The following is a 20,376-nucleotide window of genomic DNA, read 5'->3' on the forward strand; positions in this document are numbered from 1 at the left end:
TATGACAAATAGCACAATGCACGAAATGTTTTTTAAAAATTGAAGAAATTTCTCAGAATTTATTACCATCCATGTATTTTAAGTGGTTTAAAGCTGGCACTACATGATGCAATCAGGAAGTTAGGTGTTTTGTTGGAGAAAGGTTTCAACAATGGAGAACAAAATCTTGTTTAACCTAGAAAGTGAATGCTCAAGCAAAAGCGAAGAAATGCTCTCTTTCAAACTTGGTAGATCTTAATTTGTTGTACATTATAACCTGAATTACAGCAAATAATAAACATCTGAACTATCATTTCCATGTAAGAGAAACATATTTGTGAGGGTCTTATAAGTAGAACAGAGGACGGCATGACTGGAAGAGATGGGTGCAAAAGGTACTCGACATCTGAAGGGGCAGCTATTGGACAGTCTTGATGTTGATACAACTGTTCATATTTGGAGAAGGATGGAAATATCATTCATACTCTATGGATTATCCTAGAATAGTAGAATGTCACAGAGGATAGGAAGAAACATGACAGCTCGAGGTGGACAAGCCAGAATTGGCACAAGTGACCGATCAAAGCTTTGTTTCAGGTTAATGGCCTTTCATCGGAAATAAAAGCAGAAATTGTTGGAGCAACCCAACAGTTCTGGCAGCATCTGTGGAAATAGAAAAAATAGTTATGTTTCTGTCCACATTCAGTTTTTCTCTCCACAGATGGTTCCAGACTACAGATGGCTTCTCCAGTATTTTGATTGTATTTCAGAACTCCAAAGATTGCAGTACTTTGCTTTCACCTTTAGTCAAAACTAGTTTGTTTCTGCAAACATTACCAAATTGAGGTATTGCCAGCATTTTTTGTTTTTATTTCAAGGTTGCCAACACCTACAATATTCCACACAAATGTGCTATATAACAGTTCTGCTTTATGGAAACTTATGACCAAGGTGTTGTATCCTTTAAGATTGCTGAAATGTACACATCTGTTGTTATTTTATCTTATAACATTTCAGTAATGACAAAAGTACCCACTTCACTATATACCAGGATAAGATTCCCCAAGGCAAGTTTATCAAGTGACGCTTGTGCTCAAGTTTCCAAGTGGTGACAGCAGTGTGTGTCCCAATGCAGTTATACACGATAGGATACAGCAAACAAAAACAGTTGATAGGAGAAGGCCTTGGGAATTATTTCAACCCCTGTGTACATAATCAAGAGCACATCTCCACCACCACCTGCTGTTTTTGACAGTCAATTATAAATAGCAGTTAGTCAATTGCACTAACGATGGAACAGACAAATAGCAATATCTTGGGACATTTGAGCATAACCTGAACAATAATTTAGTTCCCATTCACCAGGTGAAAAAGTAACTTATTAATAAGCAATACATTAACATATTATCCATGTGTAATATATACCAAGATACAAAGTACTAATGAGCCGGTGTTTAAGTGAAGGCCGCTTGGCCAGAACATTTCACGTGAGTCCCTGACTACGTCACATTAACTGAACTCAACCAGGTAGCAACTAAGTTGCAATGTTAAAATCTTTTTGGGTGGAGGTGAGGGGGTGAAGGAGAACGAGAGCACGAAAGACAGGAAAGAAAGATGGGGGTAGGGGGAAGACATAGGGTGGTCACTATTCCTTCATCTAATCAGTGTCTACTCACCCTGCCTATAAATTACATAAATATATATTTGGGTAAGTAGTGCTGAGGGTCCTTGCGCGGTGGAGACGACAATAACCAAACAGCATATTAAGACGAGAGTTCACAAGATGAAGGGCGATCTCAACAACATACTTGTCAACACCAGCAGCTATATACAAACATAAAAAATAGAAGGTGATATAGGCTACTACACTATTCAATAAGATCATGGTTGATCCGTTTGAGATTCTGTTTCCATATTCTCATTTACCCCAGATAACTTTTGATTCCTCACCCAATAAGAATTTTTTTATCTTGGTCTTAAAAGCTTTTAATAAATACACCTTCACTGCCTTGTGAGACAGTGTTCCAAAGTCATGGTGCTGTGGGAGGGGAAACAGGAGATGTTGGATGAAAAATGAGACAGACGGACAGTGGGGTTATTGAAGAGAGAGATGTGGGGAGGGACAGGTCGAAGAGAAGTGCCTGGCCTCTCCCCGCTTTATCTCTGTTTTTACATTGCTTTATTACAATGCAGAAAATATAAAGAAAGTCAAATTGAAATTCACACAGCATTTTTTATTTATGGAATATTCAATACATATGAAAAGACATTTTTGAACATGCGACAGTATAGTCCTTAATCCAGAGTAACAGCTACTTGAACTCTAGTATATTGACTTCGCAACACACGTATCTGATATGCATACATTTAAGAACATCATGAAACATTTGTAAAAAGTTGCTCTTGATCACGTTCTATAGTATTAAGACCCTCCATTTAATATTCCGGTCTCTACACGTTCCGTGCGTTTTGGCTAAAGAACTGACTAACAGGAATTGGCATCAACGCTTGAGCGATTCCCCATGCCTTACATCAATAATTAAAACGCATACAATTTGAGATCGTCAATAAGCATAAATGAACAATCCGAATTTTCATTGAAAACTATTTCAAATAAACCTTCACAACAGCAAAATGTTCTTAGGTTAAGATTATTTATGCACAAGCTATACGCCAATTCTTGACGAATTTACACAATATTGAAAACTATTCCGGTTTGTTTCGTATTTCAACTGTTACTCTCGATATTTTAGTTTAAAACAAATAATACAACCCCTCCTTTGACTCATACTGGATTATTTTGACAAGATAAAACTAGATACATTTGACAAAATTCGCACACGTTTACTTCAGAAATACATGAGATTAAAACACTAAACAGGAATTTTCTCGTTTTGGTTATGATCAATTCACAGGATTTACTTTGAAATGACCCGAAGGGAAGGGGGGAACCGTCGCTTTCGAAGCAGTTGCTGACTGAATAGAATCAATAACAGTCTGTTCATACAGCTATTCCGCGGACAGGGTGAGATCCCACTCAAAGTGTTTGTACCTGGTTAGCGGTGGCGATGACGCTGCCGCTCTCCGACAGCGAACACAAGCTGAAGACGGCAGCCAACGCCGCCGGGACCGCGCTCATCACCGCCGTTACCGTCAGCCCGAGCTCGTGGCGTTAATGAAGTCAGAGGCAACTCCTCCGAGAGCAACTCGGCAACGGACAGGGATGAGGACCGGCGTCAAGCTTAGATGCTCAACATCTCCTCCTCCTCCTCCAGTCTAGTCCTACCTCCTTGCTGAAACTGTCCAACACCTTCTTACACACGCCCACGCGATGCCCCGGCGTGATGCGCACGCTCCACCGGCTCCTCGCCCATTTCAGCGCTCACTCCCCTTACAATTCACTGCGCAGGTGCGCACTCGGCGGTCATGGGAATTATAGTTGTTTTACCCTCGTGCACCCGTTCCAAGGAACGAAACTACAGTTCCCAGCATCCTACGCGCAGCAGCTCACCTTGCCAAACAACTCAGGCGAGGCGTTCACGCGACGAACCAATGTCTATTGGCCACATCTACATCGCACGCGACGATACAGAAGACCCCCTCCCCCAAACAAAGTCTACCTGAGCTGCGCCGATGAACCTGCGTGGCAACCCTCCCCCGCCTCGCCTCCAAACACCCAGGGGGTGCATGAATGACAGCATCGAGATGACTCCCTCTTAATTTAAAATGAGAAAATTCTAGTAATACCGTGTTCTGATCAAACAGAAGGAGAATGGGACAGTATTACGGGTTGAAAAGTCTCCTTCCGAAAAGTACTGTAAATTTTCCCGCAGATTGGTCAATCCGCATTTAGAACTAATAGGCAAATGCTTGAGGTCAACTCACTCTGCTCCCTTACCAGAACCTGTCTAAAAAACAAGCAAAGGAACTGACAAATGAAGGAAAAGTTGGAATAAGAAAGCCAGAAATATATATGTTTAAAAGTTCTTATAAATTCATTGTAGAAGACAAATAGGATCCCAGAAACGAACGGTAAATCAGGACATGGGGAGGGGTGGACTCAAGAAAACGACAAAATCAAGAGTAAATTGTTGGAGTTGTGGGTTCACAACTCTTGGACTTCATCCTAGGGTCTTAACATCTGTCAATGTTAGAAGTAAGGCAGCACTGTAGGTTAATGATTAGCAATGCTACCTCACAGCACCAAGGACCCAGGTTCAATTCCTGCGTCGGGCAACTGTCTGTGTGGAATTTGCACATTCTCCCAGTGTCTGTGTGGGTTTCCTCCAGTTGCTTCCTCCCACAGCCCAAAGATATGCAGGTTAGGTGAATTGGCCATGCTAAATTGCCTGTGGTGCTAGGTGCATTAGTCAAGGGTAAATACAAGGTAGGGGAATGGGTGAGGGTTGGTGTGGACTTGTTGGGCCGAAGGGCTTGTTTCCACATTGTAGGGAATCTAATGTGACAATACTTATGGCTTTAAGAGGTGTATTTTGTCCTTTTTTTGAAAATGAAGAAAGGTTGAGACAAAGGTACAAAACAGTCTGTGCCAAAACCAGTGAACTAAATAGCTTGTGAGGCCTTGGATTTTTTTTAAAGTTGGAACAATAGAAGTAGCCTGAATGGGTAGGGTCAAGCTCCCACAGAACAAGTTTTTTTTAGTTTTAGCCTTCAGTAGCAGTTGGTGAGATCTTGTAACTGAATAAGGAAGCTCTTATTCCTCTCTCTGTAACAGCTAAAAGCTTGGGTTCTCTTCCTGCTGCAAAATAATCTAATTTGTTTAATTTACCAAGGATGTGTTAATGGGATGTTACTACATTGGAACAGTAACTTTTCAATATTCAAACAATCTATTATTGTTAAGATTTCCAATAAAGTTGTTATCGAGTTTTGAGAAGATTTATAGCTCAGGTTGAGGTTCTGAATGTAATTTTGCTCGCTGAGTGAGAAGGTTCATTTTCAGACATTTCGTCACCATACTAGGTAACATCTTCAGTGAGCCTCTAGACGAAGCACTGCTGATGTTTCCAGCTTTCTATTTATTTTTCGATTGAAATCCAAACATATAAATAGAAAGCAGGAAACATCCGCAGTGCTTCATTCGGAGGCTCACTGAATATGTGACCTAGTATGGTGACGAAACATCTGAAAATGAAACTTCCAGCTCAGCGAGCAAATCTACATCCAAAGTTTTCATTCCAATTCTTTCTTTTGTTGCTTTGTAATTATAATGTATGAATAAAATTTGTTTTGCTTCAACACCGGTAGTGTATCAATCAAAATACATCTGGAATGCAACACCTGGCATTGCGTGGCCTTGAAAATAAGAAGAAAGTTATCTTCTTCATATATTTTGAAGGGGTTTGATCTGGTCCATGATATTATTATTGAAAGAAATTTTAGGAGGACTCTATGATAAGTTCCAAGGTATTCAGGCCAATTCCACATGGTTTTGTGAAAAGGAAGTAATGCTTGACAAACCTATTAGAAACAAAAACAGAAAGTGCTGGAAAAACTCAGCAAGTCTGGCAGTTGCTGCATCACCTAGATGATGTGTATGGGCATTAGATAATGAGGAGCGAGGAAGTAAACAGACAAGTGTTACATTTTCTGTGATTGACAGGGAAGGTGCTATGGGGTGTGGAGAGGTATTATAAGTGGAGGAGGAGTGGGCTAGGGTGTCCTGGGGAGAAGACGCTGCAGAAAGTTGACAAGGAAGGGGAGGGAAATGTGTGCCTGGTAGTGGAAATGGTGGTTAATGATCTTTTGGAAGGGGTTGTTGGTGGGATGGTAGGTGAGGACAAGGGGAACAAAGCAGGTATATATTAAGCTGAAATCTTAACACCCAAACTATACTGTACATTGTTTGATGTAATCTGCAACTTGTAATGCAAATTGTGAAACAAGAGGCTATGGCAGTGAAAAAAAAACTATATCAGAAAAACAAGGAAATATAAGCAAAGTCTTCACACAGTTGCTCTAAATTTTCCTTTTCACACACATACTTTGGATAATACTGATTCTAATATCTTATTTGGCTCAATGTCAATTGTTATCTGGTAATGTGACATGGGATACTTTACTACATTAAAAAGTGCCAAATGAATGCATGAAGTTGTTTGATAAAAAAAATCACTTAATCATAGATTTTGCATTTTAAACAAATGACCTCAAAAACAAAAGTACAGTATAGCTACTGAATTTCGATGTTGTCACAAATTACAATCTTGAGAAGAATTACAATTTGTAATAGTCCTAAAATCACAGAGATGTACAGCATGGAAACAGACCCTTTGGTCCAACTTGTCCATGCCAACCAGATAACCTAACCTAATTTAGTCCCATTTGCCAGCACTTCGCCCATATCCCTCAATACCCTTTCTATTCATGTACCCATCCAGATGCCTTTTAAATACTGTAATTGTACCAGCCTCCAACACTTCCTGTGGCAGCTCATTCCATACATGCACCACCCCCAATGTGAAAATGTTGACCCTTATGTCACTTTTAAATTTTTCCCTCTCATCCTAAACCTATGCCCTCTAATTCTGGACTTCCACACCCCAGGGAAAAGGCCTTGTCTGTTTATCCGATCCTTGTTCCTCATGATCTTATAAACCTCGATAAGGTCACCCCTCAGCCTCCGATTCTCCAGGAAAAACAGTCCCAGCCTATTCAACCTCTTCTTATAGCTCAAAACCTCCAATCCTGGCAACATCTTTTAAATCTTTTCTGAACGCTTCCAAGTGTCACAACATTCTTAGGATAGGAAGGAGACCAGAAACTGCACACAATATTTCAAGTGGCCTAACCAATGTCCTGTACAGCTGCAACATGACCTTCCAATTCCTATACTCAATGTTCTGACCAATCAAGGAAAACATGCCAAATGCTTTCTTCACTCTCCTATATAGATTATTTATTTGATGTAGTCAAATCAGAACCACACCCAACTGTGTGTTTATACAAATATCCTAAAAGATTTCCCAATCATATTTAAATCAGGCAAAAATTGACACCAAGCTAAAGGAGGACATATTAGCACATGTGGTACTTTTTAAGGGGGCAGATCTGGAGAAGCAAAGATAAACTATTATATTAAATCAAGAAATTCAAAATATTGTAAACATACATTAAAAAAAATGAAAAAAATCATCTAGAGATGTTCGGGGAAGTGAACAATAAAGCGCACATATGAAGCTAGTGAAGTGGCAGAAACATATCTTTCATTCGTGGGACATGGGCATTGCCGCCTGAACCAGCACTACCCATCCCCAGTTACCTTGGAGAAAATGGTGCTATGCTGCCTCTTCAAATCCTGCTATCCATGTGCTGCAGGTAGACCCACAATGCTGTTAGGGAGGGAGTTCCAGGGTTTTGACAGGTAAAACTGAAGGAACAGTGATATATTTCCAAGTCAGGATGGTGAGTGGTTTGGAGGGCAACTTGCAGATATTGATGTATCTGCTACCCTTGTCCTTCTTGATGGAAGTGGCCATGGATTTGGAAATATTCAATAATTATTTTGCCCTGCAATATACCAAGGGTCAGTAACAGCTTGGGGTCACTTAATTCTTTTTAATCTTTTCTAATGATATTTAAGACAGAAGAAGGAATGAGGAAAGAGATGCTTGATAAACTAATCATGTGGATTGTATCCACAAAAATTGAAAGTAGTATGGAAAAGGTAATAGTGCCTCTGCTACATGTACATCTGTATATGTGGATATGTCTGCGAACAGATTTGTACTCAGGATTTAAAAGTACAATTTCAAAATTTCTAGATGATGGCAAGTCAGGAGTTGTAGTTATGACAATGGTTGTAACACAATAACAAATAAATTTACAGAATGTGTGTAACTGGTAGCTGGGCTACATGACAGGTAAATTTAAGGTGATACATTTTGCTATGAAAAATAAGTCCATCATGCATTGGAAATTGTCTCTTTACATGAGGAAGGGGAACAGAGGGATATGAAATACAGATACATCAATCACTAAAAGTAGCCACATGGATTAATTATATATATATATATATATATATATATATATATATATATAAACTAAAGTTCTAAGGTTAATTTCTGAAATGTGACAGACAGAACTTAAGTTCCTTTTCCTATCTGTGTTTCATTTTCTTTATTGTCTCTCTGGCTCGCCTTACTTTATTCTCGGAGAATGGATCCCAACTGAAGTAATTTCAGCATCAAGCTTTTGTGATTTTAAAACAAAAAGGGGTTATTATTCTTATACAATAATCCAAATTTAAAACATGTCATGTCATACGCTTCTGGGCACATTGATACAAAAAAATTGACTCGAGGTAAAGATTACAGTTATAATTATGGTTAACTCAGTCTCTGGGTTACAATCACATGTCTTACATAGGAGGCCGAGTTCCTGAAGGAAGTTGATGCTTTACAGGTAGAGCATGGGCCTTGTAAAGTGAAAGATTCTTTTGAGACATTCTTCTGTACTGTAATGAGTATTGCCCAAACCTATTCAACTTTCTTAAGTCCACCCCTTCAACCCAGGTATCACACAAATGAACTTTCACTGAACTGCTATCAGTGGAAGTATTTCCCTCATTAAGTAAGGAGATCAAAACTGTTTACACTACTTTTGATGTGGGCTCATCTATGTCCTATACAGCTGTAATGAGTTCCCTACTTTTATGCTCTACCTCCGATACAATCAAGTCCAAATTATATTTGTCTTCCTGATTATTTTTATATCTGCAGACTAAGTTTTTGTGATTCATGGACAAGGACACCCACGTCCTTTTTGAACCACAGCATTTTGCAGTCTCTCTCCATTTCACTAACATTCTACCTTTCTCATCAAAGTACACAACCTTTCATTTTCTCACTTTATACTGCATCTGCCAAATCTCTGCATGTTCTCTTAACCTGTTCCATTCTCTTCTATGTGGCACCTTATCGAATCCCTTTTGGGTGAGAGCAGGAAATGGTCCAGCTACACTGACCATACCTGGATCCCCTCAGTCTTCAGCCCTGAGCAGAACTCAAACATAACCTCTAAATAGACAGTCATAACTTGGGCCTGAGCAGGTAATCACTGCAGCATACTGTACTTGGAGGAGGTGAGCGAAGTTAAGAGAGAAGCTGTTCAATGAGAGAACAAGAACTGCTAAGCAGATGAGAGTGATGATTAATGGAAATTAATTGGATCTCCATTCAAGAATGGAGGCCACCCTAGTGGGGATGAGATATAGAAACTGGGTGTCTGTCTATGGTGAAGAGAAAATTGTTAGGACCAGAAAATTGGAAATGGTTGGAGGTATCAGAAGAGTAGTGGAGACCTGAAAAGGAGAGAAAAGAAAGTCAGGTAGGAAGAAATCAGTTTAATGGGGGAGGATCAGGTTGAAATGAAAGATCTTCCAGGTCAGTTCTGTTTGTGGATCTTGGAAGAGGAGGGAAACAGACTGTATGGCTTTGGGGATTGTAAGGTCGAAAGCTGTAGAGGAATAAACTCCACGGGAGGTCCATGATAATCTGGGAAACAATTTTTATTGATGTTTGATAGTGGATTCAAGGTCCAGGAGAAGTAAATGGACAGCTATAGAATTGGCATTCAGCCTTTGCTCAGTAGAGGCCAGCATGTCAGACATCATCATCACAGTTGTTAGCAGGTTTGATAACAATGTTACTATTGTACCTGTGATCAGCAAATTCAAAGGGAGGCAGGATATAGTGAGGACAGTAGAGAAATTAAGACAGCTGAAATCACATCAGCAACTTTTTTTCCTTATTCTTTGAGGAGATAGTCACATCGCTGGCAAAGTCAGCCAGTGTCCTTGTCAGAGGGCAGTTAAGAGTAACCACGACATGAAGGAAGTTAGTGAATCAGATGGGCTTTTACAACAATGACAGCTATGATGATCATAATTACCAAAACTAGCTTAAATTCCAGATTTATTTTGTGAATTCAAACAGCCGTGGCAGAATTTGAACCTGTGCCCTCAGGCCATTAGCCTTTATTACAAGTCCAGTGACATTATCATGATACCCTTTAAAATGAAAACGTCAAGAGATGAAGAGAATCTTTTACTTCTTTTCTTGTCCCATTGCTAATTCCTTTGGATTCTGCCCCAGAACATTTTTTGTCACTTAATATCTCCTGTCTTCCGCCTTATCCCAGACATTTCCTTTTCATCTTTTTCCACCTTCTCCCACTTCACAACTTAAGATCCATCACATTTCTAACTTCTCCCAGTTTTAAGGAATGGCACAACCACAGTCATAGTTATACAGCAAGTAAACAGACCCTTCAGTCCAACTTGTCCATGCTGACCAGATATCCTAAATTGATTTAGTCCCACTTCACAGCATTTGGCCCATATCCCTCTCAACCATTTTTATTCATATACCCATCCTGATGCTTTTTAAACACTGCAATTGTACCAACCTCCAACATTTCTTCCAGCAGCTTCTTCCATGCATATTCCACCCTCTGTGAAAAGGTTGTCCCTCAGCTTCCTTGTAAATCTAACCTTAACCCTAAGTCCTTTAGTTTTGGGTTGCTCTACATTGGGGGAAAAAAAAACTTGGCTTTTTTTTAAACTGTCTGGGAGCAGCAGGAGACAGAGTGGAGGTGACGTTGGAGACCAGGAGGTTGCTGGGAAGGTAAGTGAACAGTATAAATAGTTACCTTCCAAAGCCTGTGGCCTTATTCCTGTCTGAGAGCAGCAAGAGACAAAGCGGAGGTGGCACTGGAGACCAGGCCAGGAAACTAAGGACTTGGTATATATTTGGGGAGTGGCTAAACCAGAGATACTACACTTGTAGTATCTCCCTTCTGCCCTCCCTCCTCTAACCAGATGAAAAGGACTCTGAAAGGAAAAGGATTTTTTTCTTTTAAGTGCATTGTTTGGTTTTAGTTAGTTGATATAAAGCTCAGGCTTATAATGGCAAGGGGCCTCAAACCCGTGTCATGTGCCTCTTGCTTGATGTGGGAGCTCAGGGAAGTGGCTGATGTCCCTGACTCTTACACTTGCAAGAAGAGTGTTCAACTGCAGCTCTTGTTTGATTGCTTGATGGCTCTGGAGCTTTTGATGGACTCACTGTGGAGCATCTGCATTGCTGAGGAGGTTGTGGATAACATGTTTAGTAAATTGGTCACACTGCAAATTAGAATTGCTGAGGGGGAGAAATGCAGAGAAAGAGTAGCAAGGCAGTGCAGGTGTCCTCTGCGGTTACCTGCCTCCAAAACAGGTATACCATTTTGGATACTGTCGGGGATTTGGTTCACCAGGCGTGGGCAGCAGTTGCCAGGACTATAGCAAAGTGGCGGGTCCTGCTGTTCAGAAGGACGGGAAAAGACTCGTAGGGCCATTGTCGTAGGGGATTTTATTGTAAGGGGAGTAGGTAGGCGGTACAGTAGCAGAAAACGAGACTTCTAGATGGTATGTTGCCTCCCAGGTGCTCCAGTCAGGGATGTCACTGATTGGCTACAGAGCTTTTTGAAAGGGGAGGATGAACACCAGTTGTCGTGGTGCACATAGGCACCAATGAAAGAAGTAAAAAATGAGATGAGGTTTTGAAAGCAGAATTCAGGGAGCTTGGAGAGAAGTTAAAAGAGGAGGACCTCAAAGGTAGTGATCTCAGGATTGCTACCAGTGCTGCATGCTAGCCAGGGTAGAAATGAAAGAATAGGCAGGATGAGCACGTGGCTTGAGGGATGGCGAAGAAGGGAAGGGCTCAGATTTGTGGGACATTGGGACCAGTTCTGGAGAAGGTGGGACTACTACAAATTGGATGGTCTACACCTTAACCAGACTGAAACTAATGTCCTTGGGGGAGTTTTTGCTACTGCTGTTGGGGAGGGTTTAAATTAATGTGGCAGGGGGCTGGGAACCAGAAGAGAAGACTAGTCGACAGTGAGGTGGAAACTAGAGACTGGAAAGATCATGAAGTTAGCATTACCAAGGGGAAGAGTAGGCAGATGAACTTAGGGCTTGGATTGGTGCCTGGTAGTATGACATTATTGCGATCACAGAGACTTGGGTGAAGGAAGGGCATGACTGGCAACTAAATGTTCCAAGACATAAATGCTTCAGACAGAACAGGGACAGGACAGGGAGGGAAGTTAAGGGGGGGGGGGGGGGGGGGAAAGAGTTGCATTGCTGGTCAGGGATGATATCACTGCCGTCCTAAAGGAAGACACTATGGAGAGCTTCTTCAGTGAGGTATTATGGGTACAGCTGAGAAATAAGAAGGGTGTATTTGCATTGTTGGGACTGTACTAGAGGCCTCTAAACAGTGAGCATGAGTAGAAGAACATATAAATAAATAGATTATGGAAAGATGTAGGGGCAACAGGGTTGTGGTGATGGGAAATTTTAATTTTTCGAACATTGACTTGGATACACTTTGTGTCAGAGGTCTGGATGGGGCAGAATTTGTAAGGAGCCTCCAGGAACGTTTTATATAGCAGTATGTCAATAGTCTGACGAGGGAAGGGGCCTTATTGGACCTGGTATTGGGGAATGAATCAGGCTAGGTGGTAGAAGTTGCAGGGGGATTTCTTTGGGAATAGTGACCACAATTCTGCAAGTTTTAGAATACTCGTAGGCAAAGATGAGAGTGGTCCTAAGGGAAGAGTACTAAACTGGGCTAAGGCCAATTACATCAAAATTCAGCAGGAGCTGGGAAATGTAGATTGGGAGCAGATATTTGAAGAGAAGTCCACATTTGATATATGGGAGGCTTTCAAAAATAGGTTGAACATAGTGCAGGATAGGCATGTCCCTTTGAAAACAACGGATAGAAATGGCAAGATTCGTGAACCATGGATGACAGGAGAAATCATGTGATTAGCCAAGGAGAAAAGGGAAGCGTACATGAAGTCCAGGCAGCTAAGATCAGAACAGGCCTTGGAGGAATATTGGGAGAGTAGGACCAATCTTAAACGAGGAATCAAGCAGGCTAAAAGCAGTCTTGAAATAACTTTAGCGAGCAGAATTAAGGAGAATCCAAGGCCTTTTATTCATACATAAGATGCAAGAGGGTAACCAGAGAAAGGGTTGGTCCACTAAAGGATAAGGAAGGAAGGTTGTGCTTCAAACCTGAGAAAATGGGTGAGATTCTCAATGATTACTTTGCATCAGTGTTCACTGAGGAGAGGGACACGATGAATTTTGAGATTAAAGATAGAAATTTATTAACTCTGGATCACATTGACATAAGTAGAGAAGATGTAAGCTAAAGGATGTTAAGGTGGATAAATCCCTAGGACAGGATGGGATCTATCCCAGGTTGCTAAGGGAGGCGAGAGAGGAAATAGCTGGGGCCCAGACAGATATCTTTGTAGCATCCTTAAACACAGGTGAAGTGCCAAAGAACCAGAGGGTTGCTAATGTTGTCCCCCTGTAAAAGAAAGGTAATAGGGATAGTCAGGTAACTACAGACCAGTGTGCCTGACGTCAATGGTGGGAAAGTTGCTGGAGAAGGTACTGAGGGATAAAATCTATTTATATTTGAAAAAGAGTGGGCTTATCAATGATAAGCAAACGGTTTTGTGCGGAGGAGATTGTGTCTTACCAATTTAATAGAGTTCTTTGAGGAAGTGACCAAGTTGATAGATGAAGGAAAGGCTGTAGATGTCATATACATGGACTTTAGTAAAGCATTTGATAAAGTTTCCCATGGTAAACTAATAGAGAATGTGAACTTCACATGGTGTACAGGCTGTTTTAGCTAGGTGGATAAAGAACTGGTTGAACAACAAGGAAACAGAGAGTAGTAGTTGAAGGGAGTTTCTCAAAATGGAGTAAGGTGATCAGTGTTGGGGCCACTATTGTTTGTGATATACATAAATGATCTGGAAGAGGGCATTCTTGGTATGAACAGTAAGTTTGCTGATGACACGAAGATTGGTGGAGTACCAGAAAGCATAGGGGTCTGTCAAAAAATACAGGAGAGTATAGATAGACTGGAGAGCTGAGCAGAGAAGTGGCAGATGGAGTTCAATCCAGGCAAGTGTGAGGTAATGCATTTTGGGAAGTCTAATTCCAGAGCAAACTATACTGTAAATGTAAGAGCCTTGGGAAAAGTTGATGAGTGGAGAGATCTGGGAGTTCAGGTCCATTGTACCCTGGAGATAGCTGCATTGGTGGATAGAGTGGTCAAGGAGCATATTATACATTTGCCTTCATTGGTCAGGGTATTGAGTATAAAAGAGTTGGCAGGTCATGTTAAAATTGTACAAGACTTTTGTTCGGCCGCATTTAGAATACAGTTCTGGTTGCTACATTAGCAAAAGGATGTGGATGCTTTGGACAGGGTGCAGAGGTTTACGAGGGTGTTGCCTGGTATGAAAGATGCTAGTTATGAAGTGAAGTTGAGTCGGTTAGGATTGTTTTAATTAAAAAAAGGAGATTGAGGGGGGAATCTGATTGAGGTCTACAAAATCATGAAGGGTATAGACAGGGTGGATAGAGATAAGCTTTTTCCCAGGGTGAGGGATTCAATAACGAGGTCATGCGTTCAAGGCGAGAGGTGATAAGTTTAAGGGGGATACACGTGTCAAGTATTTTACACAGAGGGTGGTAGATCTGAAAATGTGTTGCTGGAAAAGCGCAGCAGGTCAGTCAGCATCCAAGGAACAGGAGATTCGACGTTTCGGACATAAGCTCTTCTTCTCGGATGCTGCCTGACCTGCTGCGCTTTTTCAGCAACACATTTTCAGCTCTGATCTTCAGCATCTGCAGAACTCACTTTCTCCTAGAGGGTGGTAGATGCCTGGAACACATTGCCAGCAAAGGTAGTAGAGGCAGGCACAGTAGATTCATTTAAGGTGCACCTGGACAGCTGCATGAGTAGGTGGCGAGCAGAGGGATACAGATCCTTAGGAACTGGGTGATAGGTTTATACAGTGGATTTAGATCAGCTCAGGGCTGTTCCTGGGCTGTAAATTTTATTTGTTCTTTGTTCTTTATTCACCCTACCCATGCTGCTCTTGCTTTTACAAAAAAGCAAGCTGGGATTGTGAATTAAAATAGTTGTAGGTGGAACTCAGCAGGTGTGGCAACTAGGTACAGTTAATGTTTTGAACTTAAGTGTTCCAAAGAAGAGTCACATCAAACTTAAAACATTAACTCTGTTTCTCTCTCCACAAATGATGTCAGACCTTCTGAATTTTACCTGCATTTTCTAGCTTTATTTCAGACTTGTACAGATCCTCTTTGACAAGATAATACCTAGACCCCCCTATCAATCTAACCAAACAATGATCAAGGCAGCATATAAAACTCAGTAATACCACATTCACTTGTGGTACATAAACTAAAAACTAATAAGGTGGTGGCATAATTAGCATGCTCAAGCATAGTGGAATTCAGCACACAAATGCAGGGATCAAGCTTAAGTACATGCAAGTTAAAAAATATCAAATTACCATATATACTTGAGCATAGGTCAAGTTTTGAAAACCTTTTTTTTTAAACTGAAATTAGGTGATTGACTTATACACGAGGTATTGTTTTTGAGGGGATGAATTCATGCTTGGTATGAGTCAAAAAAATGGACAAACAAGAGCCAGATCTCTATCTAAAATAATAAACAGAAATAAAAAGAATTATGGCCTATTTATCTTCAAGATAACTGTCTCTCTTCTGCCTGCTATGTTAGAATGGTATTCCAGCTACCAGTACCCTAAAGTGCACGAAGGCGTACACATATATACAAATGTTAACAGGCATACCGGCAGGTGGTCAGACGATCTACCAGGCTATAAAACACACAATTCATTTGAGTTGTGGCTTCTGATTACAAAGTGATGGAACCCAATTAACTCGTCATTAATTTCTGCTGACAGATGTTGGGTAGTCTTGTTTTTCTGTCTAACCACTAAATCATAACTTTTCATAAACCTATTGCACCATCTCGCACTATCTTTGAAATCACTGAATCCATCTATATTTTCTTCATTTTTGGCACATATTCATATATATTGTTGAGTCACTATGCTTCCGTTCTAATGACGTGAATTACCCAGTCAGCAATCTTTTCTTCCAGTTGTGGCCACTTGTTCAGCTTTCCTCAAGTTGGCATACTTCTGTTTTGGCACAGCCTTTAACTGTGTGGCTTTTAAGCTACCAAACTCAAACAAGTTTTTCAGAAACAAGAATTCCCTTGCAGCTACGCTAAGCTATTGTTGTTCTTCTCTGCAACTTCAATAATTTTTAGTTTAACTGTGCTATATACTTGTTTCTTCATGATGCCATTCTGTCAGAAAAATCTGGGGGAGTTTTACAGTAAGCTCAGAGCACACCTGTACGCGATACCTACTTATAAGAAACTGAGGCAACAGTGGGAAGACAAGGTCGAGGGCTGCCATAAAGTACCGTTGATATTTGCATGCACAAGTCAAATATATGCAAATATTACATAAATAAATATACACAGTATACATATTATTATCAACATTCACTTCAACGATTTGAAACTCACATTGCGCAAATATATACAAGTACTGGTGCACATAGCGTGATGATGCAGGTATTGCATTTGAAGCAAAAATGTGCAAATCATGTCCTTTAAGGCTGCTTATATGGTCAAGAAGAGACCTTTGAAAAACTAGGATCGACTTATACACAAGCTCCATGAAAAATACCAGATTTTTTGGCTAAATAAGGGGTTGACTTGTACATGAGATTAACCTATACACCAGTATATGGTAATGATTCCATTCAAACTCCACTAGTCCACTGCCAGGTCCAGCCAATTTGTTTCACACCACATGGTGTTAAAAAGTGCCCATGTATATTGGGCACAGCAAAAGCTTAACAATGCCCAAAGCCCATCTGAACGATAGCCCAATGTTGCCATTTTGGCAAACATGAACATTTGATGAAAAATGAAATGACTAGCAATTTATTATCGGTGAGCATCTCTTCAGGTTGGCCAGAAGTGAGCTTTTACTGTACCAGAACACAAGTCTCGCTGTCAAAATGAACAATTTCAGCTAAGGAATATCTCATTCAGAAATATATTGTAATTGAGCAAAAAGCTTCAGTGCCAACTTTTCCCCAGCTATAACTGTGGCCAACAATTCAGCAGGTCAGTGCCTTTAATTGATCCAACTGATTATGTGCGGTTGGCTCAGTGCAAACCATTATATGCCAACATTCAGAATAATTGTGTGCAGTCAAGTTAGTCCAGCAGGTGAAACGTGCCAGTTGGCCTCCACATTACAAAGTCAAAAACCATGGAGATCTGATGATTGCTATTCACTTTCTTCAACACTACTCCAAAGTGGATGCACAATAACAAGCCATGCCAAACAAAACAAAAAATGGACTGGGCTGGATAGGACGAAAGCTTCAGTGGCCTTCTAAAGCCTTCACTTTAATGAAAGTTATAGTAAACACTCAACTGCGTAAAAGACCAACTTACCACTAATATCTACATGACATGAACAGGTATCTTGCCATTCTACATTTAAGCAAAATATAACAGTCCATAAATCTCAAGCAAAACGTACTTCACACATTGTCCTCAAGAATAATACTGCAGCACATCAAGAGGATAATTAATTGGGCATCAAGGGGACAAATAATGGATCAAGTAATCTGAATAAGCAACAAAATATCTGAACAGCCCAATACAGAATGAAACCTTCCAGGCAGTGGGCCGTGGAGGGGGTCACTATGGCTAACTGCCTGCCCCACTTCCATGGTTATTTTTGGGCCTTAACGTTCCTGGAAAGGGAACACCTAGTGTCCACCAATACTCAACCTCTTTAGGAGAGGTGGGCACAGCAGGAGGTCCAATTCTATTTTGATTTAATCCCTGCCCTCCCCTTCACCTTTGATTTCATGTAAGCATTGCTCGCTTTGGGCTTTGCTCGTCACTGGCTTCTTGGCCAGATGGTTGATTTTCCTCATGATGGTATAGTAATAATGTTATTTAAAAAAAAGAAAGAAAATTTCAAGATTTAGAATCTCCTCAGTTCAGGGAACTGACTCTGTGCTGGCTGGCCATGGTCAGTGTACTGCAGGGAAAAGTTCTTTGACCTGAGACATTCCTTTTTTGTTGTTTTTTTTGGAAAAATAAATAATGAACCTATATCTAGGGTATGGCACAGAGATTCATATAGTCTTCATATTTAAGGAAAGATGTTCACAGATTGGAGTTGTTACAGGCATAGATTCACTAGGTCTTTGGGAGAATTGTCCAAGTGAATTGGGCATATCGTTTTCAATGTTAATGAGAGCTGATCCTATTCTCAGTGAGATTCCATTGTGCCTGACTAACTGAAAGATGACACCTTCAACACTGCAGTGCTCTCTCAATACTGTTTCTCTTTCCATAGAAACTGCCATCCCAAAGTTTATCCAGCACTTCATTTTTATTTCTTACTTATGTTTGTTCAGTTCTGTCTTAGAGTCATTAAATAACTATGAAAAGGTGCAGCAACCAGTAGCCTAGATTGAACTTGGTGAATTTTGTTCTCCTCTCTAATAAAACACTGCTCTTCTGATTAGTAAAGCAGCAAGTTCTTAATCCCACGTGGATGATAATGTTGTTAATGCAATAATTGGGTTACGGTATATGAATAATTTGAGATTTGGGGTGTATAGCATGTTTAGGAGGAAGAGCGCTATAATTGATTAGACTTACAGTGTGGAAACAGGCCCTTCGGCCCAACAAGTCCACACCGACCCGCCGAAGCGAAACCCACCCATACCCCTACATTACCCCTTACCTAACACTACGGGCAATTTAGCATGGCCAATTCACCTGACCCGCACATCTTTGGACTGTGGGAGGAAACCGGAGCACCCGGAGGAAACCCACGCAGACACGGGGAGAACGTGCAAACTCCACACAGTCAGTCGCCTGAGTCGGGAATTGAACCCGGGTCTTCAGGCGCTGTGAGGCAGCAGTGCTAACCACTGTGCCACCGTGCCGCCCACAAATTTTGTCTAACATCTATGTAATCTGTACAATACACGACTACGAGGATAGTTTTTAAAACTGACTTCCTTCATCAATCATTTTTAAATGTTAACACCTGAAATTTCTCATTCGTTCCCAATTTTCCAGCTGGACTGGTTGAGTGCAGCAGAACAATAAATCCTGTGTATGGATGCACCCACACTTCTGAACTGAAAACCCACTGCAGGACACAATCCAGATTAATATTTTGCGTGCTGCCCTGCAAGTATTGTACGTCTGTAGTCAAGCGTTACAACCAGGCCTCAACTACTCTCTCAGATAACGGTACAAGACCCTGGGATTCTTTTGAAGAACAGCAGAGGAGTTTCGACAAGCACCCAACCAATACTAATACATAAACTATTACCAAAAAACAGATTGTAAGACCATGAGACATAGGAGTGGAAGTAAGGCCATTCAACCCATCGAGTCCACTCTGCCATTCCATCATGGCTGATGGGCATTTCAACTCTTGGGGATGTAAAAGTGATGTCTTTAAAAAAATAAGTCCACATTACAGAAGGATGTACTGGAGGACTTAAAACTCAAAAGGTAGATAAATTCCCAATAGCTGAACAAGTATATCCCAGGACATTGTAGGAAGCTAGGGAAGAAATTGCAGAGCGCCTAACAGAGAATTTGTGTAATCAGCAGCCATTGGTAAGGTACTGGAAGATTGGAGGTTCAAGAAAAAGCCAAATCACTACATCGAGCTTAACGTCAGTTGTGTGATCCTTTTGTGTGCATTTTGTCTGGTCTGTTTCCCTATATTACAAGATTGCTTAAGGCATTTTTAAAATTATTTGGTAGGCCCTGGGGAAGGGTATTCCTAGTGAAATTAAAGAAGATTGCATCCTCTGAGCCTCAATGGGGGAAAAAAAAACTTACGTGACAGAAGCAGTCCTCGGCCTCGGGGCCCGTGTCCGGTGTTAAGGGCCCACTGGCGATCGGGGCCCCGGGCTGGTTAAACCAGGCGCTTCCGCCCGCGACACTGCCCAGGAGGATGATCAGGACAGCACCGCTCCTCATCGCCCCTTCGGCCCGCTGAGCTTCAGCTCATCAGACGCAGCAGCCCGTCAAAGCCGCAGACCGGCCCAGTCGCTGCTGAGATGAGGCCAGCAGCCCGGAACAGGAAATTGGAGGAGACACCGCGGGGAAGCTCTCAGAGCCCAGCGGCTCTCTCCACAGGCGAAAGGACAATCAGAGCATCAGCAACACTCACTCACTCACTCACTCACTCACTCTCCCCTCCCCCCCCTCCAATGATGCTGAGGGGCGCTTTGTATTTCTCGCTTGTCCACTGAGAAGGTGGGCGTGAGTCGTGCTTTATGGGTCTCTTCTTCCTTACGGTTCCCGGAGGTTTTCAGAATAAACATACAATGCTGAAGCTTTGTCGGATACGCTTTATATTTTGTTGATTGGCTCCTCAATGTTA

General features: G+C 41.3%; 1 protein-coding gene across 1 annotated transcript in view; it reads right to left on the reverse strand.

Annotated features, from left to right (window-relative positions):
• Positions 1-20,376, reverse strand: part of ero1b (endoplasmic reticulum oxidoreductase 1 beta) — an 82,030-nt gene extending 61,654 nt beyond the window's left edge. Inside the window, exon 1 of the mRNA XM_060852705.1 lies at positions 19,830-20,376. Coding sequence (XP_060708688.1) covers positions 19,830-19,970 — 141 coding nt within the window. The 5' untranslated portion in view covers positions 19,971-20,376. The remainder of the gene's footprint in view (positions 1-19,829) is intronic.

The sequence above is a fragment of the Hemiscyllium ocellatum genome, chromosome 3 (assembly GCF_020745735.1).
Source record: "Hemiscyllium ocellatum isolate sHemOce1 chromosome 3, sHemOce1.pat.X.cur, whole genome shotgun sequence".
Classification (NCBI taxonomy): Eukaryota; Metazoa; Chordata; class Chondrichthyes; order Orectolobiformes; family Hemiscylliidae; genus Hemiscyllium; species Hemiscyllium ocellatum.